This window comes from Ptychodera flava, chromosome 15 (genome assembly GCF_041260155.1).
Source record: "Ptychodera flava strain L36383 chromosome 15, AS_Pfla_20210202, whole genome shotgun sequence".
Lineage (NCBI taxonomy): Eukaryota > Metazoa > Hemichordata > Enteropneusta > Ptychoderidae > Ptychodera > Ptychodera flava.
Genome location: NC_091942.1, coordinates 19,396,690 through 19,422,054, shown reverse-complemented (window position 1 = coordinate 19,422,054; position 25,365 = coordinate 19,396,690). Strand labels below are relative to the sequence as shown.

The following is a 25,365-nucleotide window of genomic DNA, read 5'->3' as shown; positions in this document are numbered from 1 at the left end:
TATTGGATAATTAGTCAGAGAAAAAAATTGTACAACTCCTATTTTAGGTCACTTCCAAGTTTAAAGTTGGCATACCGTTTGCCTTCGTGTAGGTTGCAACTATAAAAAACCGATGAAATATCACCTATGCGTCAGAACAGGCTAACTGTGTGCCATAATTTCCCAGGGGTCAATGTCGAAATAGTAGTAACACTTCGGCGATTTTTTGAAATATTCGCTTAAAATGATGATGAATTTTATCTACTTGTGACAGCTGGGTTTAATAAAGGAAAAAACGCCCTCGTTGATCGCTATCTCAACTGTATCTGTGAGCTCATTTTAAGAAGTGCATTAATTTTAGGGATTCGGACCGGGAGTATCATGAACACATTTCCCATGATAGCTGTCCTTGGAATTACCACGAACAAAGCTATACCATCAAATCTTGACGGGGCTGTAACTCACACTCGACTTTTACCTTTGGCGTTCAAGAGCGAAGCACTGGCCTTCTTCATGACCTTCAAATGACCTTACATTCTGTATTTTCGTTGTTGTTAATCCGAAAGTTGGATTAAACAGTCCGTGTTGAACAGCCAATCAAATTCACTGAATTCTGAACTGCACCGTAGGATAAATATTTTCAAGCTAAAGGGTTTTTAAATACCTTGTACCATTAAAACACTACGATGTCAGGTCACATGGGGGACATGAAAATGGCAATTTTGTTAATTTTTATCTTGCTTACGTCTCCCATGCGAGACGGAGCGTCATGTAAGCCACTTTTTGAGTTTGCACCAGAAACCGACGGTAGAAAAGAGATGAAGAGTGAATCGACCGTGAGCCCCGAGGAAAATAATGTTTGAATTCAAATAATAAGATAGCGATGACTTGCATCCTATTCGGATCACTTGTGATAGATACAGCAACTGGCATCAAATATTTAGACTGGCCTCGATTTATAACTTTCCACAGCGTACTGAGCTCTCTCCGTCTACGCTCCAGACTCTTGCAAAGCAGCAGCCTCATCCAAGTAAACCACATACAAAATGTGTAACGATGTTCTGACGTTCATCTTCATGCCGATTTATTACAAGGCCATCACCTCGCCGCTGTGTTGAGTCGCCGGTCGATAGATCCGTGATCAATTCTCGGATATGGTCGTCTTGTCGTGGTTGCACGTTGACTCAATTCATCATCTTCTACATCTTTCATGTAATGACATATCTGGTTATCAACACTCATCACGGGAACCGAACAAAAAAAACTATGTAAGGGTTATCGCTTCCAGTGTGCATTTCACGTGGGTCTCATCGTTTCCACTTATCCCAGCGTGTACATTTCAATCACTTTTGAGGGGTTGTATCTTGCTTTTTTTTCTCAGCAACGCCGATTTTGTTTCCCTCTTCCATGTCTGCCTATCATTGTATGTATGTATGTATGTATGTATGTATGTATGTATGTATGTATGTATGTATGTATGTATGTATGTATGTATGTATGTATGTATGTATGTATGTATGTATGTATGTATGCATGGATTGTACACGGCTATCTCTTTTGCATCCAATTTTCTGTACAGGTCTTTTGTGTAATCCTTTTTTTCGCCATTTAAACATAGTTTCAAGAGAGATTGTGTCCATTTAACTGTAATTGTATAGAAGACGAATTTCACTTTGTCCTGGTCTGTACTCAATATGAAAATATCAGAGCCCGCTTCATTCCTCAATTTTACTACACACCTGCTTTCAAATGGGATCGATTACTGCAATCTGAAAATGAAAGCATCTTGGAAAATCTGGCAAAATATATATTCCATGCTTTTAGACAGCGTCAGCGTCTGCTTGGCGATGGAAACTAGAAATATAACTTTGTTTGAAACCTCAAGTGACTGTAACTTTTCAATGTGAAAATTGTACATTAAGGCCGGTGGCCTATCGTACTGAATAAATATGATGATTGATGACATAGTTTAATTCAAATTAAAAATGTATCACAAATTTCAAAGCGAGGAATGATATCTAACATGTTTTGGAATCAAAGCTGAAATGCGCATCAAAGAGGTAGTTGCTGGAGTTGATGAGCAAGGAATAATGCTTCAATAGTCAAGAGATACTACTCCAAGTTGTGATTTGAGCGAACTGTTCCTCAATTTGTTGCAAAAGACATGGTTGAAGCAACGGTTATTTTTACGACTCCACAGGCGTAGTGGAAAAGCCATTCATTCGCTTTGTGCAAACTTCTCTATAAACACGTGAATGATCATAAAGTATAAGTATATGCTTTATTTTTTCGATTCAGGCTCCTTCGGTATGTAGTGCGAATGGACGGCCAGTCGCGGCCAAAAGCAATTTATAATCGCATGCAAATTGGCTCCCCCGCCGGGCCAATCATCTGCAAGAAGCAACACAGAGGACAGAGACAAGTTTGCACCGACATTGTACAAGTCCGAAGAGAGTCCAGCTCGATCAGTATGATGTGACATTTAGCATGAATAGTTTTTCTTCCTGAACAAACATATCGACACCAAAATATATCTGGACAGAATCGGTGCAATAAGCAATTTTTGCCATTTGATTTGCAAAAAAGCAAATACCAGTTTCAGCCACCTGCATGACAATTACGCGATAACATTCCACTGAAGCCATCAACTGCCCAACATTACTTGAGTAAACATCGTTTCACAAACAGTTACATCCGTGTCTACGTCAGATAACTTTAAGAGGGATCAGGAAAGGTCAGTCCGTAACATCCACAATTGCTTCTTGTTCGATTATGAAAGTTAAGAGACGGCGATACCGGTGCTACAATCGATGTCTTGTATAGATGCTATCTGTCTGAACAAGCAGCTTGGTCTGCCGTGGATTGAAGACGCCATGTAATAAAATCTTAACATTACTTCCACTCAGCCACCACCAATCCAACCGCGAATCCCCCTCTTTGTCTCTCTGTCTTTCTCTCTCTCCTTCCTCTCTCCCTTTCCCTCCCCTTTCTCTAACAGATCACCCGCTCTGTCTGTCTGTCTGTCTGTCTGTCTGTCTGTCTGTCTGTCTCTCTCTCTCTCTCTCTCTCTGTCTGTCTGTCTGTCTGTCTGTCTGTCTGTCTGTCTCTCTCTCTCTCTCTCTCTCTCTCTCTCTCTCTCTCTCTCTCTCTCTCTCTCTCTCTCTCTCTCTCTCTCTCTCTCTCTCTCTCTCTCTCTCTCTCTCTCTCTCTCTTGGTCTGACGCTGCCTAAAACAGTACCTAACGCAGGCAGAAATGGCTCGACGATATTTATAACCGTAAATTGGATGCATTCTCTTTATTTGCTTGACATGGTGCATAGAGGCGACCAGAGTGGGCAGATGAGGAAGTTGAGAGCCGTACATTACTGGGTTGAGGATCAGGGTATCCAATCACTCACAAATGTCGTCACAGCGCTACTCCTCGACATTGACCGTGATACACCACTCGAAGACGAGGCAGTTCAAGGGGAAATATGTCTTCTTGTAATAAATCACAAAATTCACCGAACTATCCTTGCTGGTGGATCTAATTGGTCCAATGTACCCGGGAGCGGTCTAATTACCGTGTCATCACGGAGGCAAAAAACACACTTGTACCCCACACTTACACTCCACTGCAGCATTAAAACCGTAACATTTCTCCCTCGTTTGTTCTCTCTAACAGCTGCAGTGATGCTCTTTTCAACTTTATAAAGCGTGTGGAAATAACAAGTATTCGGCTTGTCAACAAAGTCTGTACATTTTTCGTTGTCGACAATTGAAATTTCAATTGAAAGTTGGATTCAACGTCCATAACAGAGCGCCGTATGAACATGTATCGATACGGTGTGCTGACAGGCTAAATCCTCTGGTGCTAAAATTGCCGGGGGTATAGCCACAAAATATCTTTTTGACTTCAAATACTAGAAGGTTATCAAACGGTACTTGAACTGGTTCTGCTACTTTTTTTTTCAAAATTGAGTAAACCAGTGGAGCGGCAAGTTTGTCACAGGGCAGTCTCAGGAGAAAGAATTCCAGGTCCTTTTCTCATGTCTGTTTCATATCGAAAGAGGTAAGTTGTGTTTATTCATGAAAGATAAAGGAGACATGTTTGTTTGTTTTTTTTCAAATCATCAAAATAAATCAAAACACACTGACGAATACAAAAAAATCCACGCAACCCTGATAAATAGGAATAATAAGAGAATACTCTAAATAAAACCTATTCTTTTTTATCGACTTAACTATCGGGAAGAATCCAAATATACATCTGGCATAGCTAAGGGATTCAGATAAGATGCCTGAACTTGTTCCCATGGAAACGTGGGACCCTGAGGTGGTAGGCGTATCAGCGTTGCGCGACATTCACGCGCCCGAGGATGAAATAGTTGTGTCGAGATAAGCCTCACTATTAACCCCTATTTCTGGTCCGACATATTAGCTTACTGTCTTGCCTCCATTACTGGGGCTTCCGCTGTCCCACTCATCTGCGGCGCATCGTCCATTTAATGAAAATGGGTATGGAGAGAGAAAGAGGAAAAATAGATACGCGTTTATCGTGCTCTGATTGAACGAGAATAGTTCCAAGCTACTTCAGCGATAATGTGCGTTTGGTGATGTACATCGCAGTGACGATGACCTATAAGATAGACTGCACCCCTAGGAGAAAATTCCCAGAAAGGGTCGGGCAGTTAGATTTCAAGAGAGGGTGCTAAGAATGTTCATGCGAATTTTTTTTATCCGATATACAATTTTTATTTCAAAATTTGCATGGCGTTAATATTTGTTTCCCACATTTTCACGCTTCACGTTTGTATTTTGTTTTCAAAAAGCAACATGCAATGGCTACATTTTTTAGCAACTTTTTATTCTTCAGACTTTTTCACCCCGCACTTTCTACCACTCCCCCGATATCTAATGAACGATCCCTACATCTTTCAATTTCCAACAGTGCGCTCGATGTTTCGTTTGTTTTTTATTGGTTTGTATATTTTGCTATCAAAGTCTGAATGCTCAGCATTTGCTTTTTAAAGGAAGCAGTGTCCTAAATTTGTGGCGTTTATGAAATTCAAATATTGAAATTTTGACTTAATTTATCACTCTGTTTCAAATCTTTGCGCCACCGAGCTTGACGTTTGTTTCTGCCAATATCAGAGAACGTCTCACTGGGACAAAGTTACTTTTCAAGCAATGGTTTTGTGCGGAGGAAAAAATCAAATCTTTCACTAGAACAAAGAATGAACCCGAATCAGTGTCGGGCATGAACTCAAATTAACGTCCAACATGATACAGTGACTGTCCTTTGTTGCCGTTGTCATAGCGACTGTCATCCCGTTAGCGTATACATTGATATCTGCCGGTACCAGAAATTTGCACTATCTTTATTCACTCTGTCTGTCTGTCTTAGGCGCATTGTATGCACGGTTTGTTTGCCCCTCTATAGGTTGAGTATTTGATCAAGATGCAAAAATGGATAACCCTATTGCTAATATGACGTCACAATAATCAACAAAAGTCCAAATTAAATAGCACTGATAATATTTTTCGTCATTGTGTAAAATATCGATAAAATTTAGGACTTCGATTATTTTTTAAGTGCATACTAGTTATACATTGAACAATGCTACGCCTATGTACTTCTCACTCGCGGACTGTGTGGAAACTATTTGATCGTCTTCCAACTTATAAGGAAAATGGTCCAAAGATAGATATAATGGAGAAAATAAAAAACCAAACGTGCTTTAAGGTGTTGCATTTCCCCCCAAAACCTTGTCCGTTCCGACGATATTCTCGCGAGAAAACATGAACGTGACTGCGGATTAAATTTAAATATTGAAAAAAATAGCCACCGAACTTGTTAAAGTGTGCGCTGATGAAACTGCGAAATAAATAAATCGGCCTCTTTGCTCCAAATGAAGTACTCTGTCACGTGATCAAGGTGACTGCGCCATACAATGGCTTTTCTGACAATGCTATCTGTCACTACCACAATCTTTTAACTTCTATCACAGAAGCTTAACGACTCCCTCGGAGTTCGTGGCTAATGCGCCGCGAATTTATGGCTCGGCCGTAATAGAATTAAAGAACCATAAAGAAGGGCGATGGGTTCTTTGGCGGTCACGTCCGATCGCCAGCGACGGTTTCATGGGGCAGATTACGCATGCCTTTGGGCGCCTCCTAACGACCGTGTCGTAGTATCTTCATGTTATTGCGCAAAATAATTAGAAGCGGCTCTCGTAGGTATCGATTGGAGAAATCGACCAATCACAGTCACTTTATCGCGTTCGTGCAGTTGCTCATGTCAATCGCTCTCCGCGCCTCTCAGCTCTCCGAACTGCTTCCCTCTGCAACTTCTTGAAGGTCAAAGTCGCTCCTTTGTTGACATCAATGTTGTTAATTTTGTCCTATTAAAAAAACACCTCGAATGTTGACTAATTTCTTCAAATAGAGAAAACGTTGGTGTAATTTCTCGTACCTCTCAGGAATATTATGCTAATGACAATCCCAGCATACGGAAGGACACAGTCCCTGGAGCGGTGGGACTGTTCATAGAATGGAAATTTATTTTTCAATTTGTCATTCATGATCTTCAGGTTTTATGTTTGCGTTATTTACGTATTTTATGTATTTATTTATCTATGTATATATTTAATTATTTACTTACTTGAATGTTTGTTTGTCTGTCTGTTTGTTTGTTTGTTTGAGTTTACTTCTGATTTTCAGAAGTCATTTCATGACACAGGAAAAAACCTCAAAATAGCGACTGGCGACTATATGGTATAAGTTTTGCCCCAACAATATCAGGAATGTGATGTACATCCCTATCGACTGGGGAGAGACCACACTCAGGACAACGAAAACGCCCAAGTATATGTGAGCGTATGTGACCCATAGTTCCGGATCCATCTGGGGGTTTTCTAGGCACAAATCTCGTTTGAGATTGAGAACGTATAAATGACAGAGATGACCGTTGGACCACACTGTATATAGGAAGCAGCGCATGTTTATTGAACAGAGGGACTAAGACGAGAGAGGATAGCCAGAAATGGCTGTACTGACGGACGTCGATGCCGTTGCAGGTTCTTTGGTTTCAGTTGTTCTAGCATTGCATGTTTTACCTGGATTGTTGGTTTGTTTCTTACATGTTTTCCATCAATGTTTACAAAATGTGTAACAGTTGTCTTAGCGCAAAAGTATTAATCACGTGTGAAAAAAAATGGCAAATGAAAAAGACAGTGTCATCGACAACATGAAAGCAACACAGCAATCAACATATTTGAGAGGCGATTGGTTTCAGCCGCTTTTGAGAACGAACGACAATGTTTGCGTGCCAGCTGTCGTTTCGCACGTACGAAAAACTATTCTTAAGCCTAGGGTTTATGCGAATCCGGTACTAAACACGGCAGAACCCCGGGCGGAACCATGTGGATCTACCCGTCTGGGCAGGGATCTAAAAACAGAATACACAAATCAGTCGCGTCAATCAATTTAATTGCGGCCAAATTAATAAATAATGAGGAAGGGACGACGACACTAACGATTTAAGCAAAGTCGGTAAGATTTTAAATTTTATTTGAGTTCCCGCAGACACCATGGGCTAGTCAGCGTTTGGTACAATTGATCCAATTTGAAGTCTCGATCTTTCCAAATAACGTGACCGAGACACAATTTGAAGTGACTGTTTTTCTCTCTAATCAGACTTGAATGTCACGAATACGCAGATCAATATCTCCCATCAGAGATTTCGTCTGATACTCTGGGAATCTTGTCCGTGTCTAAGAAAATGGTCCAGAATATCTCACGGATATAAGATTTGTCAGCTCAAATTCTCGTCTGTCTATCTTATAAGATTTGTAAGCTCAAATTCTCTTCTGTCTATCTCTTTGTCTCTGTCTTGCTTTCTGTCGGTCTGTCTGCCTGTGTCTGTTTACTCTGTCCACTCACCATCGCTCACAGAGCAGTCTCCAAACTGCGAATTCTCCATCTGTCAGTCTGTGTGTCTCTTTCTCTGTTTAACCTCTTCCCCTTTATCTCTGTACCTCTGTCTGTCTACCTCTGTTTGTCTGCCTCTGTCTCTGTCTGCCTGTGTCTCTCTCCCCCCCTCCCTCCCTCCCTCTCTCTCTCTCTCTCTCTCTCTCTCTCTCTCTCTCTCTCTCTCTCTCTCTCTCTCTCTCTCTCTCTCTCTCTCTCTCTCTCTCTCTCTCTCTCTCTCTCTCTTTTTCTGGGTCTGACACTGACTCCAACATACCTAAGACTTTCTTCCCAATGTTCATTATTCTTATTCTTTTATACCCCTGTCTCTGTCTCTGTCTCTCTTTATGTTTCTCTATCTGTCTGCTCTGTTTGTGTCTGTATGTCCTCTGTGTCTATGTTCTCTGTTTGTCTGTCTGTCCTCTGTTATGTCTGTCTGTCTGTCTGTCTGTCTGTCTGTCTGTCTGTCTGACTGACCCTTTCCCTACCTCTCTCTCTCTCTCTCTCTCTCTCTCTCTCTTCTCTCTCTCTCTCTCTCTCTCTCTCTCTCTCTCTCTCTCTCTCTCTCTCTCTCTCTCTCTCTCTCTCTCTGTGCTGTCGCGAGGCTCTTTATCCTACTCTAAATTTGCTGTCGTACATAATGGAATATTGCGTTCGTGCAACTTAAAGAGTGCAGGCCTTCTATATACATTAAACCTGAGGCCATTTACAATTATTCTAATTCGCTGAATAAATGTTTTTACTCGGGGGAATCGTCAAATACACTTCTTCGCTTAACGTACAAAGAAACTCTCTCGGGCATAAAATGTTGGGCAGGCAAACACATTCAATGAAAATTTACCGAGCAATCCGTGCTCTAAGAAGTCTCCATGGTTCAACTGAGCGTCAGGCGACGCGACAATAACTTCTGGCACAAAGTGTATGCCTATATTGTATCTTCACTCGGTCTTGAATGCGTTTCCTTTCTATCACTGAGCTGTGTGTTGCAATTACAGCGAGACCTGATTCTCCAACGTCATAGCAAATCTGTTCAATTTTAACACACCACTCACGAACACTTCGTTATGTCACGAATGTGTCTGCGTCGCGGGGGAAAAAAAGAGAACAGTCATGGCAAAACGACTATAATCAAACTAAACTAGAAGCGAATCGGTTTCTTTTCCAGTGATGTGACAAAGTATTTTGAAATAACACCACTCACAGCTTAGAATATTTGTGATCATTCAGTGCCGTACTAATATCTTCAAAACAAGATAAGTACTAAATGAATCACCCATTTCTGTATCGTGCGCATTTTGCCTTTAAACAATAAACTGCCATTGCAGAAGGTCATTCTGTGATAAATGGCGCCCATTTGAAACGATCGCTGAAGTCAGATTTACATAGCTTCTGTGCGCTGACCATTAATTTGCTTCTAGTATCAGATGAGATAACGGTGCCTGAGAAGGCTGCTTAAGAGAGAGAGAGAGAGCGAGAGCAATTTGGCGTTTGGCGTTATGATATTGCGAAGGTCGACTGTCGCAATGCGGTGTTGGAGAGGACGAGATGGCGGTATTTTCTTCGATGCGTCGAACTTAAGATCGGAGCATTCTTTCCTACCCGTGGACAGCGTCCAGTCTTTCGTTGACGAGTTAGCTGAAAGTTTACGCTGGTCTCGGTAAATTCGCTTCGGCTTATTATCAAAAGTATATAATCAGTTTCAGCTTTACTGAGAAGGCGTAACACGAGCCATGATCATGCATGTTCTTGTTTGACGTCACGTCACTTGCACTTTTTGAACAGTGGACGTCCATGAAGTGACAGACACGTACTTCGCGCCATCGTCTTTCCCGCCTGCCTGTCAAGGCTCTGAAAGGGTCAAATTCTTTACGCAAGTTTGGAGCCTATTTTCAGAGGATTTTAGGCAGGTTTCCATTATAGGAGAACTTTTCAAAAGTTGTTGCCTAAACTGTTATAGATGTTATTCAATTTTGTGCCTGCGTCACTTTAAGCGAATTTTCAAAAATCTCTCTCTCTCTCTCTCTCTCTCTCTCTCTCTCTCTCTCTCTCTCTCTCTCTCTCTCCACACACACACACATACACACACACCCCGTTCAATGGTACACGCGAAGTATAATTTTCAACAAACTTTGGTTTGTCGGCGAGGGCGCTGTTTACGCGGGTGATTAGGAGAGAGTTCGTGGATTCTAAAGGCATTCACTATTCAGCTGCCAACGCAGGTCATCATCACACAATATTATCTTTAGAAATTTAAGCTTTATGCACCTAACGCACATGAGAAGTTCTAAAGCAATTTTATTTCTTTTTTTCTTTTTGCTTTGTATTGATATTTTCTCTTATCAATCGACGAAATGAAAGTAGGTATAGGCCTACAGAATTTTTTTTCAGAACTAAAATATATACCATTAAAACAAATTGGTAGCGAATTGTACGGGGCATGATCAGATGGGTCATAGGTCACCATTCGTGACGTCACAGAGTTCATCGCTCCGCTCTCTACTCTGTCATCGGGAACCGCAGAGAGGGGAGAAAGCGGATATCGGTAAACTCCCGCACCGAAGATAATTGCCACCTTGTACCGTTGGGAAAGGGTTCGTTTTTCAAATTGCCAACTTCCGAAAAGTCAACTCCGATTGGATGGTTAGAAGCCTAAGCGGGCTAACGAGCTTCAATTAGGGAAAATCAACATGGGGAAGTTGCTCAAGCGCGATTGTTGGACCACTCAGGGAAAAGGTCCTCAATACACTTGATGACGTAGCAAATAGTAACAAGAAGTAATTGTCATTCCGAATCCAGTCGATGATGCGCCGGCATTCAGCGAGGGTGGGTTTGTCTTTGTTTGTGAATGCGCGCAATTCATATCTACGGTTACAAAACAGAGCAGACGTTGAGCATGGGAGAGGAATGGTGCGTTCTGATGAACGTTATTGATGTCCTTTTCATAACCTAATTCCGGTAGTTAATGGTTACTCCGGAAAGCTGTTGTATTTCATTTTCAAAACTTGCAACTGGATGCATACTCGCATCTGTCTATGTTAGTTAGTCCATACCCGAATGACACGCACACATTAATAACGATTATGAAAATTTCTTTTATTTACAATACTTGATAATTGGCGAGTACAAAATCGATGCACCATTTCCAAATATACAAGGTGGAACACTCGCGAGCATGCAACTTGAAATGCGTCGGTGTGCAGCGCTTGCGCGTACGTGCACATGTGTATGCACTGTGTGTTAAAGATTTGTGCATATGAACACGTATGCCCTACAATAAGATAAATTTGATATCATATAATTTTATTGTATTTGTATAAAATTGTTATGTTGTATCAATATCCAACGATGAGCAAATCATTATTTACACGGTGGCTGTCATTTTTTCTGTGACTATTAATTTCATAATGGTTCAAACTTAGATCATTTTTAAATCTACTGTAGCCTATTCTTATAATTATGTACAAAAATGCAAGTTTTCTGTCTTTTTTTTCGGTCGAGCACATATTTTCTCAAACCCATATACGCCGTCATTCAAGATCCAAAAATACATTTTTATATCGCGTTACAAGGATTTCGTCGAATGAGTAAAATTTCTTATCAAAACGCATGTCTGTAAATCGTAAAAATTGTGCCACTTCATGCATATTACTTCATTTCGCTCGGAATGTGAGCAACCTCACCACGGAAAGAAAATCAAAAACAAACCCCGGATCAGTTTTGTAGTTGAGTAACAAGTTTCACATGAAATCGTTTTCTTGAATGACAATCGTACTCAATCCGAAATATCGCCTATTTTGGAAACAGGGTCGTTTATTTCGATTATAAAAATAGCGGAAAATCCAAAATTGTTGACAATCTTGAATTCGGCGATGTTATCGCCTAAGTCACTTTGTCCCACAAATGCATAGTCCTGTGTTGGCCCTTCTTCAACGATTCTAAACAACGGCTGACTTGTCCTCAAAAAGAAGTCTCAGGGCCGCTTATTTTGTTTGTTTGTTTGTTTGTTTTGTAACGTCCGCGACCGTCATCAATGTCAGCGTATCTCCGTTGCCATGGCATCGCCGAGTGATGGTCATAGTTCCTCGACCGTGATTGGTCAGTTTTCCGTGCAACGGTTGACGTCGCATCTCTCGGGTCATTGCCATTTTCGTCGAAGAAAGTTCACAGTCCGTACAATTGCTGTACACAAAACTCACAAAAATAAAAAAACTAAATAGTGGCATAGGCATGTTGAATGCCATCAAGCTTAGTACAAAATTATCGCAGTAGTCGGGTTCTGGCCAAACAGTGAAACTAAAGAGATTTAAAATAATCAGAACTCTACATAATTGGAATGCTATTTTTTAAAGTTGGGAAATTTCTTGCTTGTATTTTTGAAGGACATTAATGTTCCACATGTCTACAACTATGGCTGTGGCAGAACAAATCCGTTATTTTGTTAAACGAGAGCTCGGGAAGGAAACGATATTTGCACAATATGTTAAATGCCTGGTATATCATTTTTTCTCTGAAATTTTTTTTTAATGATAATCATAAAAAAGAGGATCTTTTCTTTACTTACTATTAATCTCGTGTTATAAGAATAAAGTTTTCGGGCTTCATCTTAAAAAAAAGAGAAACGCTTTAGATTAAGAATAACTTTTTACATCATTTATATTTACATTTACTTTTTTCGCATAAGACACAAAAGAGAGTGTCAGTGAAACTGACGTTGGTGGCGCTCACAACAATCGCGACCAGGAGCGTGATGAAGCTCGCCACGGGCAGCCTGCTGGATCCTGACAGGGTCTCTGAGTTGCAGTAGTCGGAGCTGCAGCAGTAGAAACATTCCGTGACGCCGGATGAATCGATGCACACTTGGGACGAGGCTGCGTCGCAGGAGAGGGACGTGGACCCACTTTCGTAAGTGTCGTTACAAATTCTGGAGGTATTACCGTTGCTGTCAAGAATCGTCTAAAATTTGAAAATGAAAAAAGACAACCATGAAAAATGCGAATAGTCAAAATGTTACATTGCAACACCGTTCACTGGTTGGTGTCAGACCTTAACTTTTTCTCTACTTTTTGATTGTATGAGCAAATTTGCAAAATTTCGTCACACGTTCTGCCCTCGATATCCTAACAAATGAACGCGTTGCATTCCATTGAATCGTTGCAAAAAGAGGGCGCTTCAACTGCAGGAAAAATATGAACACCAATATTGAATACTGAATGCATTTATATGATGATCTTCTTAATTAAATTACTATTTTTTCAGTCATTTTGCATTGTAATTTTGTTCAAACGCTTGACACATTCACAGTTATGTAGATTTGTTTCATTTGCCACTTTGTTAGAATAAATTTATCTTTAAAAAACACCAATATTGTTGTGTCGTCGTTTGAAGATCCACCGTCGTTGGTAAGTCGCTGAAAGATCGTTTTGATGGCATCTGACCGGTGACCATGTGTGGTGCAATTAACGTGGCCTTTGTCAAGGTTAAACAGTCAATAACCTATCGATAGCAAAGTCTCTTAGTGCAAGATGCGAGGTGGATTAGTATCCATATGCAAATTATACAAATAAGCATTTGTCACGATATTAAAATTTTATGCCAATGAGTTTGTTTATCAATGTGGAATATTCATATACTTCTCATCTTGCATTGTATATGGAAAGTCGCAAACTACTTACCCAACAGTTATACTGGCAAGTCTCGTTGTAGTCCGCGGTTGAGGAGAGATCCGTACCACAGTCCTGGTCGTTGTTCTCGTCACAGACATAACATATAATAGATGAATCTATAAGTAACGCAGGGCATACATAAATATTGCAATAAGTTAGATACAACAGCCTGTGAAAGCCCCGGTAGTTGCATGAACCTCTCTCTCAACGATTTCGTTTCGGCAAATTTGATTGTTATTACGCTCGTACAAAGAATGTGTTGGTAAAAATTGCACGTACATATAATATATCTGCTTTCATGAAGAAATTTGGCTGCAATGTCACGACTGTATTTTAACACTTGACGTTATATTTTCGCTCGGGGAACACAACATTAGGACGTATAGTTACAGGTCCTTCTAAAACATCTCCGTCAAGTCTTTTGTAAAAAAGCGCATGGAGATAGTTTAGAAACTACAACTAGGCTTCAGGTGGGGATACAGATACTTGTGGCGGCCAAACGTAATTACGGAATGGTACTATTGACAATGACGCAGATGAAATTGCCTTTGGGAAGTACTTGCAGAGAAAGACTGGATGGTATTTCGGAAAAGATGTAGCTACCGGGCATTGTACCCTTGAATTGTGTTGTGTTGTGATCTTCGGGATGCGATGGTGAAAGTAATTGCTATGAATTGTACTGTGTTGTTGGCAGGCGGGAAGTCAGATCGTTTGGTAGTAATTTAGGGCCGTGTTGCGGTGGAATGTCGGGCGAAAGTCGAGATAGATGCCGTATCTCTGGAAACGAGACTTTTCAGTCATCTTTGTCAGGCCACCGGTGTGGCTGATGATACAAATCGTCTCGTGGTTTCGTCCGTGACGGAGAGAGAGAGAGCTGTGTTCTCAGGGTGGGAGGCTTGGAAATGAGTGGATGGTGGCCATGAGGTTGTTTGTGATCTAGAGACAAAGTAGGGAAGGCGACAGTACTGTTTCCTTGCCTTGAAGTCATGTAGAAATACCAGCAAAAAAGTTAGTATGAGTGCAATTCGTGGGTATTTATAGGAGTGACAGGCAAATGACAGTGAGTTGACAATGATGCAACGTGCAGTGTGCATACCGTTACGCCAGGGACAGGGTGATGGTGGCTAGTCTACAGCGGTGAGAGTGGTGGTTGTAGTGCGATATTATTAACAAGTATTCGAAGTATAATCAACGACGTGCAAGCGACATGATCGTCCACGCCAAGTGGGGACGCATGCGTACGCAGTGACCGTTAGCAATCAATCAATTATCGATCGATCGATCAGTCAATCAATCAGACAATTCATCATCATCATCATCATCATCATCATCATCATCATCATCATCATCATAACAGGGCTTGAGAGTCATTGGCATTCACATATACAGTGTGCCCTCTACATTAGGCAAAAAAAAGAGAAGTGTTTCTGGTCAGCGCGCGCGTCACTTGAACAACAGCGCGTCACCCTTTTTTTCCTGTTCTGTGGCCGGCTGCCGCGGCAAACTACGTACTGCTTCAGCTAGCTTTAAATCAAACTATAAACCACTCTTCCACGATTTGAGCAGGGGTGTTCTGAATTCTGGCGATAGATTTGTCCTGGAGCCGGAGTATTCTGATTTTCCCGTAGAGAGTAGCGTGAGTTCTTCCATGATTGGCAACTTTCAGTCAATACCAATATAAATAAAACTGACCCTCCTCCCTTGAGGGAAAAAAATAAAAAATAAAAAAATTCGCGTCGCCGCATCATTTTTTAAAGAAAGGTCTGACCAGAAACATTTCTTTTTTTAGGGGGGGCTTAGGTGTTGTGAAAGATCAAATACACACACCGTTCACTGATTACTACGTCCATTGGTTCTTATAGGATAACCCTTATCGGTCCGTTCTTACATAACTGCGCAATGCTTGACAGCGCATCTGTGTTTGGACTTGTCGTAATCATACACAAAGGAAAAACAATTCCTTCTAGATAGCAACTTGGCAACGGAGGCATTGTACACGGCCCTTCATTTGCTATTTTATTTTGAGTTGATTTTATTATTTGTTGAGGTTATTGAATCATCGAGTCACGATCTTTTCTGTCTACACATTCTGATGTCGATGAAAAGGCTGGTACAATTTGTGGTTGTGAGCATTATGGTATTTTTGCAACGGTATACTACATATTGTTGAATAAACAAGGCAGTGGTACGTGGAGGCGCTGCAAGGAGCAGACTTAGGGACAGGTCATTAGGTCCTGGGAGGGGTAGTGATAATAAAAAACAAATTCTGCAAGGCTTGCTTTATCAAAGTGCAGCCGCGCTGACGTTTTGGAAAATAAATATTCACATAAGGGTCAGTTGAAAAATGTGAATATTTGGGGAAAGAGTGTGATGTCTAGCGATGGAAAACAAAAAATGCAAAGTGTAAGCATACGAACACAAACTGCGTGTTTGAATCCTGACGAAACCCACCCAAGACTTATTGGCATATCCCTTATCATTTTTCAACGCCAACATCATCTGCCTTTGATTAGACCGCCGCAATACATGCAATTTTTTGTTTCTTCGTTTCCGCTGTTTTGTACTTGGACGGGCTTTAATGTGTTGTAGGGGGCTGGGACTGTTGAAACGTAAGATTTTATAGCTTTGCAACATCATAATACCATAATAGGAAGCTTTGGCAAGAGGCGAATCGTGGCCTTCGAATGTCACACAGGAACTGTGAAGTGTGCACGGCGTTGAAATAGCTGGAACGTTAAAACACGCATGGCGCACTTTGACGTGACAAATAGCCAGTGTGATATACTCTCAGTTATTTCTTCAATGATGCTTTCATTCATGTTCAAAACTTGACATTCTTCCCAATATGACGCGACTCTCGTGTCGGGGGTACCTACCCACGGTGGTGAGACTTGCGTCGGTGGTCACAGCGGTACTGTTGTCGTCTGCCAGCGTTGTTCCGACGACGGCGGTCGAGTTTCCGATCACGGTAATGTCTGTGGTATAAATGTCTGTGGAATTGTCTGCATCGGTTGTGATGGCGAGCGTGGAATTGTCTACGGCAAGGGTTGTATTCTGCCCGTCGACGACGGCAAATTCAACGGAGCAAACTGAAAGGAAACACGGCTTGGGGTCAAAATACGTGTCAATGTCCTTCGAGTAGGGCAGCTGATAAGGAAGGGGTAATCGTAACTGAGGAGGTCTTCAAATCACACACGAACATTCCATCACGTCGAGGTACATTTTAGGCGATGTAAACTAAAGAAATTCAATACCAGTCACCAGTATGGATACGAAAATAAGTTTTAATTATGGACAATCCATCTATTATTGCTAATGTATGCATACTTTAACACACACAAATTTCTCGGAAAAATCACCACCCACGACCTCGTACAATGCTAAGACTTTCTTTGGAGACACCACAAATTCAACCCATTGCGTCCAACAATCAAAAAACCCATTCATGAAAATTCTGTCTTACAATTTCCAGCAAGTTTCCAGGCTTGTGTCTAGCTCCAGACCATCGAAATGTGAATTCGCTTACCTACTACAAATGCGAGGAGATGTTTGAGAGGAGACATCATGGTAGCCGATCTGAGGAAAAAGAAAACAGCACTGCCATCAAATGCGCAGACGTCAGAGGTCCCAGTTCAAAGGTCATAATATATATGGAGCTGGCTTTCTGCTCGTCTGTCTCCCTGTGCCGTTAAATGCAATTTACTGAATATATGTACACAGATTGCATCCTTCTCGTGTTGGCGCGGAATTTTTGTGAAAAACAAATATTTGGAAAGTAAAAGAGCTTCAAATTAGATGCAGGTATGTCAATAGATAAATATATGATGTAATCGACATCGCAGACGTGGTTTTACGGTTTTAATAATTTACACCACTGAAGCTGAATAGTGCAAAGAGGGACGACAAAATGTGGATGAACAGACAAGCAATAGACCAGTCGATTTGGCGCCTGTCAGACAATTGTGGAAATCGAAGGGAGACGACAATCAAGTCATTGTACAGTAGACATAACTAAAGGAAGGGAAGATGCAAGCTGCAGCAGGTGGACAGAATTGCAATGCTACAGTTTGGAGAATCCAGAAAACTTGTTCATGACAGGGGTGTTCGTATTAAAAGCGATTTCTTGGGCAAGTCGGCCGACGATCGTGAAATTGTATGTTGTATCAAAGGGTAGAACGGGCGGGTTGGTATTTCATATTCTCATTGGCTGGCGGGGAATTTTTTGCTCGGCGGGCAACTTTAGAAGAACAGGCACGGACTGAGTATGATTCGGTTATTTTCGGAAATTTGTCATAGGACTGGTAAACACACGTGGTGAAGAGACGGGGGTTGAAAAACTTGCAGTTTGGGGAAGGAAAACGGGGAGATATTCTAGTGGGAGAGGGGAGAAGGGAAAGGGCAACTTGTTGGTGGAGGCCAGCTGCGGACAGTTCTTAGTGCCCCCCTTCCCCCCCCCCGGCCCAAATCTAAATCGTACTAAAAATACATTACAATAGCACACGCAAAAAAATCTTTCATTTTCGCGACAAATTCTAAAAATTGACTGGCTGGTTTGCTGCCCCCCCCCCCCCGAAATGTGCTGGACACATTGTGTGCTAAAATACAGTAACGTTTAACTGCAGGGTGCGAATGCCAAAATTTCTGTAAACCAACTAGCAAGCTAACAGAGACAGACTGACAAACATGTGTTCATTCAGTTATAAAAAAGGATGTGCAGGCTGACCCGTAACGTTAATGTATGTTACAGCGACTTTTTATTTCATAAGTTTTCAAAGATCTCGTTCCTATAGTTTTAAGTTTTGTCACCGACAATATACACTTACAAACTGTTTTATTACGAAGTCTTAAAATCTTTAACTGGCAAACAAAAGCTCAATTCGAAGTTTGTGAACTATCATCTTTTGATCATTACCAGTTCAAAACTTCAAGGAAAGCAAAGTTAAGTGGCTTACCTTTAATGCAGTGTCACCACTTCGAAATCCAGCGGCTCCGCTCACGTATGCCGGCAGTCTCCGTCGATTAAACCTTCTTCCGATCTGCGACTTTTCGTAATGCGGGCCGATAGCACTGCCTCCCCGAGATAAGCCATTCTATATAGTTACCTTTGCCATAGCAACGAGTAAACAAAAGTCGGTGGCGTAAGCTATCAACGGCCCCGACTCAAACACCCAACTTTACTCTGATTGGTTTTGGGTATCACTGATGTGACATCACATTTTATTGTGACTCTCTGGATCTCTGGATAACAGTTTCGATATTTCTGTGCGTGAACGTTGACTTTCGCCTTGATACGAAATTATGACACACGAAGCTTCAACAGTTAAAGTATCAAAATTGATCAAATCATACAAGACGTACTTCATTTTTTTTTATTTTTATCTACAGTCAGCAAGGACCGTATCACGCCCCGATCTTATGAAACGTGTTGGAGTTACGCAATCGCCGCATATCGCCACTCTCCGATAGCGCTGGCGACCAACGGTGAGATTTCCATCGCAACTTTGTTTGCCTGTAACTAAGGTAAACAACAGCGACGTCACGGAAACAATCATTGCAGGATGCAGGAGTGGTGGAATCAGAGTCGGAAGACGGAAAGGTGATATTTTGAGAATATACCGTTTTGTGCGAATTGTTATCGGTGATAGAAATCAGAGTCAAAACAACAGAACACTAACAAAAAACATAAACTTAAGCTTCCTCTCAGCCTCATCCGGGCATGATTTAATCGTAACCTTGTCCGTCACACATAGTATGGTATTCTAAACGTTAACGTAGCATAATACTAACACAGGTATTAACGGGAAATGATGAGTAATTATTGAGTCCATCATTTTGCACACTAAGTGGGAGGCCCTTGACTTCTGACACATCTTATCAATGACAAAAAACAGGTTTACATACAAATATGGAAACATTCCTCGTGGAAAAATTCACTGGACGTCGCATTCAGTTCATGTTCCTGCACTACCCTAAATCGAAATGCGTCGAGACAGCAAAGAGGAACTCTTTCATCACTTCAAAGAATCTCGGAAAACAATCTCGGAATCTCGGAAAACAATTTATTCATTATATTTAACCCGAAAATTATATATATATATATATATATATATATATATATATATATATATATATATAATATATATATATATATATTATATATATATATATATATATACACTATATTCAGGAAAAGACTCACGTTTGACGTAATGCAGGACGTGTTATCAATCCCTGTCCATACGCACACGTCTGCTCCGACGAACAACCGCCTAAACTTTCCATAGCTATCGTCATTTTCTCAGATTCATCAATATTAACGATGATAATGGGCAATCACTTCTTTTCGAATTTCAAAATTATACTTCCTTTATTGATTGACCCTCGTTTGACCTTTTTAAAAGGGGAATTATGGTATCAAAAAATAGCAATTTCTACTCAGTAGAAGAGTTTTTAATGATGACTTGCCCATCCCCACGCAGTAATGGACTTTCCCTAAGGTCTACTCGATTGCTATTCAAAAGACCTGAACTTAAACTCTGCGAAATATGTCCAGTCCGGCAGACAAAGGCAAATAATCAAGCGTTTTTTTCATTTAATATTCTCTATATTTGGTTTGTATCCGGTTGTTTTTCGTTCGTGTGTACTATGCAGAATGCGAATTTCGGACCATGGGTATTGCTTACACGTGCACAGTGACGTTGACGCTTTAACTGTAAGACCACCAGACTTCTCAAACACAAGATTGTTTCAACACTAGCTTCCATAAGAATACTAAGTCTCAATAAATAATCTCTCACTCATAGTCGAATGATCCAAACGAGGCGACGGTCAAACATGTACTTGAGAGAGCTTCAATCAGCGGTTTGTTGAATTTCGGTAAATGATTGACCAACATTAAACCGGACCCATATACAGGCGATCTTTTGAGTAGCAGTATACGTATGAAGTGTAATTAATCCGAAACTTTGTGTTGTTTAAACCGTGACAGTTGTGCTTGAGACGTCCTGATCGGATGCTCAAAAGCAATATCGACCCCTGCCTTCAAAATTTACGGAAAGAAAACAGTCACAGGGCTTTCGTAATCTTGGCGGTGACGTCAACCTCTGCCCCTCCCCCCGGCCCCTCCTCCAAAAATAACCTAGACGTCGACAGAGCCAGTGAAAAAAGATACGATGTTACGCTGATTTATTGAGTAAATTAATCTTACAAGTTAACATTTTTACAACAACGGTAGAGTTGGATGATGTCATTCTTGATGATAAAGTAATTTATAACTGTTTTGGAAAAAATAATTTCTTTCAATTGAATGTTTTACTTAGATTTCAACCTTAGCAATAGATTTTAAGCCACGTTTGTATTTGAATTATTTGGTTTATTTGAGTTCTCCGTGTCCCGTGGGACACTGTTAACACTTCTTCCTCCCGTTTCCAACACGCGGAGTACCAAGTTTTGTGTCGTCAACACCGTGTTACAGTAGTCATGAAGGTGATAAATTATGTTACATAATCATACAAGTCAAATTGTCCACTTCGTGATGTCAACAGAAAGCACAACAACGCCAGACATCTCTCGATCTTCTCTATGGTCAACTTTATTCAACTTAATTGATTGACAGCAAAGTCTTATAATGACTGAATTGAAGTAAATGTGTGATGTTGTACCCAAGGACAAAAAATGTTAACTTCTGGCCTTTGAACCTGAAGTAGTACTAACGTCATGTACAGTGACGTTCATCACGTCATCATCATTATCATCATCATCTCCTGAAAGATTGTTCGTTTACATGATGCTAACCGTAAAGACAGCACCACCCAAAGACAACAGACCGTGTGTCATCTTGAGTGAATAAAGTTAATTTTTTATTAGAAAAAAAATTGTCACTGAACGAAGAGCGTGGCGACGACGCCCTATCGTTGTCTGAATCGCGCTGCCTAACCTTGTACGGTCCTATCGCCTGGCTCTCTCCATTGTGACGTCATATGCCCGCCAAGGCCTTTCAGAGTGTCAATGAACTGTTCGATACATGGATTCCGTGAAGGCGATGTCGGGCTTTGCCATGCGTCATTGGTCAACATCCGGGAGTCGTACCGTTGCAATTCTAAGAAATTTTGAGATTGAGTCAATTCGTTGTACTACATTAGTCTCTAATACAACTACACTTTGCGTAAAATATATGAGTAAAAAGGAGAGCTACACAAATTTATTAGAAAACCATTCTCTTCTTATATGTCTATGTTTCATCTTAATCAATGTATAACTATATATTTACAATACACAGTACTTTAATTACAAACATTCTTGTATAACTACTACAATATTCAAAGAATACTTTTTAAGTTGTTCTTGCTGAATGGAAGGCCATTTCTCTGGATACCTCGTAATAAAAAAAGTTGATTCCTCGCATGTGGAGAATTACCACACTTTTTTATCGCTGAAGACCGACATACGCCGGCCTCATCGCTGCTTGGGCCCGATCCATTCGTAAAGAAAGTGTTGCGTCATCGCTTTGATTCATCCTAATTTCTACCATTATTCAGAAGCCCTTTATGGAACGGTTGCATGTAACGAGGGAATCGATCAAACGTGGCTACAAGTCTGGGAACTTACTAAAGACAGTAAATGCCTTGAAGTGACGAATGTTTACAAGATATAGTTTTTTTTTAGAAATGGGTTAAACAGAGCACGAACTATCCGAACTGTATGTTTAAAGAATAAATTTATTTTGCGATAGAAATCAACAGAAAATATGTTTCATACTGGCCGCCATATTGGTGAGTGATTATCGCTTAGCAACAGCCGAAGTCGAGGTCACAGCCTCATTTTGATGTAAAATTTACTATATATGATGAAGATCCGAATTCACTATATTTGGTAGGTTCCTGAACCGGCCAATGCCACGTCACGATGACTTGCGATAAAGTTTACAATCGGTTACATTCATTTTCCTTTGGTGGGACTTCCTGAATGTGGAAACATGGACGAGTTTCCCTTCAGGCCATTCGCGGCAATTGTTTGAAGCATATTACTCTTACCTCCAATAAGCCCATTTTTTTCAGGTATCTAGAGCATTCTCCCGATTAAAACGACAGCTATACATAATATATTAAATGTAAAATCCTTGTTAGCAGTCAGGAAGGTAGAGCAAGAACCCTATAAAAAAAACTAATAAATCGTATGAGATTTTTCGCCCTGAAGTTTTTCGAATACTTAGCTGTCTTTCAATGCAAGAAAATATTAGAACATTACATACAGATATACAAGAAACATATTAATCATTCTTTGGCAGGATGACATGTTTTGCTACAGTATTTCTATAAGGTGTCTTGCACAGGCACACACTCGGTGTCATATTTAAGTAATATTTATTGCATTTTAGGTCAAAAAGGAAAATGTGTCACTAGCACTTGAGTATTAATGCATGTCACTTGGTAAATATGTGTGATATAGTTTCACCAGAAAGACCTGAATTATTTATTAGTTACGTCAGAGAACTGCCTATGAATGCATTTATCACCATGGTGGCGGGCTTTAGACTCGGCAATAAATGCAAATGGCGGTAATGAATCGCTCGTGTAAATAAGGACATTTTTTAATTTTAGTGTTTGAAATGTGACTAATAATATCCAAAAGACGTGGATTTTCCGCAGTAAAAAGCCATTCAATAGTCTATCAACTATTCCGCGTATAAAATAAACTGATGACTTACGGCATCTGAATGTTTAAGCTGATTTAATAAGGAAAACTAGAAACAATTAATTGCATAGCAATCTATTTCACACAGTACGTACTTCAGAAAGAGAAACCAAGAGATTGAGACAAAATTACGGAAAACGGTTCTCCATTTTTTTCGAGCCGATTACAATAATAGTCTGTCTATACTTTGTGGAAGTCTTTAGTAGTAGTTTTCATCCAGCGAAACAGTATCTTTTTGTAATGTATATAGGAGTCTTAAAAAAATTTATATGCGTATATGTGAGTATACTATACGGTGAAGATCGTATGGGAAAACTAGCTGGAAGAACCAAACAGTGCACAGTAGGAAATTTGTGACTGAGATCCGCCTGTCTACACCATAAAATAGCGGACAATTAGTCTCGGAAAAAGAAAATGCCGAGAAATAAAACAACCAGTCGAAATAATCAATTTCATTGTCGATTACGATCTTGAAGGCATGATGCTCTGCGACCCTATTTTCATAGAGGCTATGTCGAATTACAAAACCAACCGTAACGATTTTGCGAGATTTGAGGTCTTGGCGTGACCACCAGGCCTCGTTGGGGTGCTATTTGGTATTCTGGTGCTCGGTTTCTTAAACTGCTCTGTGCTGATGGGATTCCTTCACGTGTTAATTTATAGCAACTGTGGCATTGCAGCCTAGCCGGTACTCATCAGTCAGATGACGCCCCCAACGTCATTTGAGTATGCGTATTCGTTTTTTCTCTTTTTATGGATTTTCTAGTGTTTTCTGTTTTTGCATTTCACTTTGTATTTTATCGGGATTTTGTGTAATGAATCAGCTTACTTTGTTGCCTTACATATGACAGCATATTACACTATCCAGCTCGTCAACATTGATTGCATGGTGTGTTGTTACTGTTGGTAAGGCCAAGAAAAATGAAAAGTTTGTTTCTCATCCTAGACATATTGCAAAATTGATGCGGCGACGCGGGGGTTTTTTGTTCCTCATTTTTTTTATTCTTCAACGAACAAGAACGCGCCAAAAACATGAAAACAACATAGGAGTGAACGCAGAGATAAATGCACAGCATTGTTGCTTTAGTATTTTTGTATAGCAACAGTTCTGCAGTTTGACTTTCAAGTTAGTGCAGCGATGCACAGTTTTGACGGCTTAATATAACAGTGACATTGTGTACAGTTCTGAATGGAATGTTAGTGTCAGTTATTTTGTTTACAGTTCCGTTTTATACAGCACTGTGTTATGCACTATCGCCACGTATTTTTGCGGGTTTTTTCATTTTATTTCCTCATGAGCAGAAAAAAGGTTGATGCGGCGGATCTGGAGGATGAGAAACAAACTTTATTTTTCTTGGCCTAATCGAATTTAAGTCCTGGGTCCGATTGGCGACAATAGCAATACACATAACACTAACACTATGCGTTTGACAAGCAAAATAGTCAGTATTTCAAAATGCAGGAAGTATGCAAAGAAGCTGTAAATGATAAGAGAAAACGTTTTGAAACATGAAATAAATTGTCGAAAGTTACAGCTTCTGTAGCTTTTTCACACTTCTAGAATGCTCTTCTGTGATCAAAGTTAAAGGATTGTAGGAGATGTGATGAATGTATTCAAGATACTATTACCTGTAGCGGCCAATGAAATACAGGCCAAACTGATGTGTATAAGCTATCATATGTTGGATAGTGTTTATTTTACATTTCATCAAATAGCCGTTGAAAGTTCGACGTTTTCGATGCATCAAATTTATTGTCTGTATAGTTAACAACAAGGGCGACGCTCGACAAAGTGTGTGAATTGTGGATGGTGCGGTATTGCTATGCGGGTTGGTGGAAAGACGAGCGAGTTTTGAAGTTGACAACTTTTTTTCGAGGAGCTTTCCACAGCTTTTCACTCTTTGTGTTCCTTTAGCAAGAGGACTGTGAAGAAGGTCAGGATCAACACCAGAGGGCTCCCTCTTTTCCTGGCTTGCCCGTTCTTAAGTGTAGGCGTCACTCCTGCAAGATAGAAAAAAAATCAGTTTTAGTGAAAGGTTAAGACTTTGTCAGAAGATCATGAGATATCGGTCAACAAAAT

At 40.4% G+C, this 25,365-nt stretch overlaps 2 protein-coding genes across 3 annotated transcripts in view; both read right to left on the bottom strand.

The window, feature by feature from the left end:
- Positions 1–11,001: 11,001 nt before the first annotated feature.
- Positions 11,002–18,949, bottom strand: LOC139151452 (uncharacterized). Its single transcript, XM_070724276.1, has 5 exons — positions 18,545–18,949; positions 17,119–17,168; positions 16,469–16,681; positions 13,602–13,708; positions 11,002–12,882 (listed from the first exon to the last, which is right to left on the bottom strand). The coding sequence occupies exons 2-5, from the start codon at positions 17,156–17,158 to the stop codon at positions 12,577–12,579; spliced, it is 666 nt and encodes a 221-aa protein (XP_070580377.1). The 5' UTR covers positions 17,159–17,168; positions 18,545–18,949; the 3' UTR covers positions 11,002–12,576.
- Positions 18,950–21,159: 2,210 nt separating this feature from the next.
- Positions 21,160–25,365, bottom strand: part of LOC139151449 (mucin-22-like) — a 49,703-nt gene continuing 45,497 nt past the window's right edge. For both annotated transcript variants that reach the window (XM_070724269.1, XM_070724268.1), the window contains one exon: positions 21,160–25,286. In XM_070724269.1, the coding sequence (XP_070580370.1) occupies positions 25,180–25,286 (107 nt within the window). In that variant the 3' untranslated portion in view covers positions 21,160–25,179. The remainder of the gene's footprint in view (positions 25,287–25,365) is intronic.

What these genes read in the sequence shown, in the direction of transcription:
- LOC139151452 (XM_070724276.1), bottom strand. Translation starts at nt 17,158, where the DNA reads ATGATGTCTCCTCTCAAACATCTCCTCGCATTTGTAGTAG. An exon ending in TCTCCTCGCATTTGTAGTAG is followed by an intron (nt 16,682 to 17,118) that starts GTAAGCGAATTC and finishes GTTTCCTTTCAG; the next exon opens with TTTGCTCCGTTGAATTTGCC. An exon ending in CGCAAGTCTCACCACCGTGG is followed by an intron (nt 13,709 to 16,468) that starts GTAGGTACCCCC and finishes CGTTACTTATAG; the next exon opens with ATTCATCTATTATATGTTAT.